Source organism: Poecilia reticulata, linkage group LG13, assembly GCF_000633615.1.
Source record: "Poecilia reticulata strain Guanapo linkage group LG13, Guppy_female_1.0+MT, whole genome shotgun sequence".
In the NCBI taxonomy this organism is placed as follows: Eukaryota; Metazoa; Chordata; class Actinopteri; order Cyprinodontiformes; family Poeciliidae; genus Poecilia; species Poecilia reticulata.
In genome coordinates, this window is record NC_024343.1 from 23,809,490 (window position 1) to 23,810,558 (window position 1,069).

Consider the following 1,069-nt stretch of genomic DNA (forward strand, 5'->3'; position numbering starts at 1 on the left):
TTTTTTTGAGATTATCTGTCTCATGTTAGGACAGCAAAAGTTTTAATACGTATGTAAAATTTATTTTTTTAGGTTAGATGCTGCAGCTTTAAGCAGAGGTTCGATACCAGGTGAAGCAGAAGTGGCACTCCGTCTGTGAAATATTACTACCTGTAGCGTGTAGTATCGGTTCAATAGCGAGAGCAGAACCAGCATCTTACATCGCAGCTCGTAGACTTAAATAATTTTGCGGGTTATTTGTTTAGCTTTCTGACCATCATGCTAATCCGGGTGAGTGTTTGTAGCTGTGCGCTGCTTTACCTGCTATCTGATCCTCCATATTGTCTGTTATGAGCCTCGATGTAGCCAAACTCCATCAAGTATGGCATTGTTTTTATGTCGTATTAGCTTCTTTGTGTTGATGCATTTTGACGTGCTTCAATTTTCCGCCACAACACGCAAACTTCCCCCATTCACTCAGTGCGTTATAGTTCCACATCTTAGGGGTGTGTTTAAACTCGATTTCTTTTTATATCTGCATTCAATAAGATCACAACGCAAAGCTTTTTATCCAATGTGGATTCTCATGTGTCTGTTTAAATGTTCTGTCTAAACAAGTACCCACAAAGATAATAATTTAAAGGTTTTTCTATGTGCATTTTCGTGTGCTGGTTCAAATAAACTTAATGACTAAACCTTTAAGTGCAAATATCACGACTGAAAGGTTTGTCCACTGTGTGGATTCTCATGTGTGCATTTAAATGAGATTTTCTGCTACATCTGTATCCGCAAACATCACAACTGAAAGGTTTCTCTCCTGTGTGAATTCGCATGTGTCTATTTAAATGTGATTTTACGCTACATCTGTATCCGTAAAAAATCACAACTGAAAGGTTTTTCTCCAGTGTGGATTCTCATGTGTACATTTAAATCTGATTTTACGATAAATCTGTATCCACACAGATCACAACTGAAAGGTTTATAATCTGTGTGGATTCTCATGTGTACATCTAAACTTGATTTTACACTACATCTGTATCCACAAAGATCACAGCTGAAAGGTTTATCCTCTGTGTGGATTCTCATGTGT

The 1,069-nt window shown here is 37.5% G+C and overlaps 1 protein-coding gene across 1 annotated transcript in view; it reads right to left on the reverse strand.

Moving 5' to 3' along the window:
- Positions 1–797: 797 nt before the first annotated feature.
- LOC103474892 (zinc finger protein OZF-like) overlaps positions 798–1,069 on the reverse strand; it is a 38,803-nt gene continuing 38,531 nt past the window's right edge. The window contains exon 8 of the mRNA XM_017308189.1: positions 798–1,065. Within this exon, the coding sequence (XP_017163678.1) occupies positions 838–1,065 (228 nt within the window). The 3' untranslated portion in view covers positions 798–837. The remainder of the gene's footprint in view (positions 1,066–1,069) is intronic.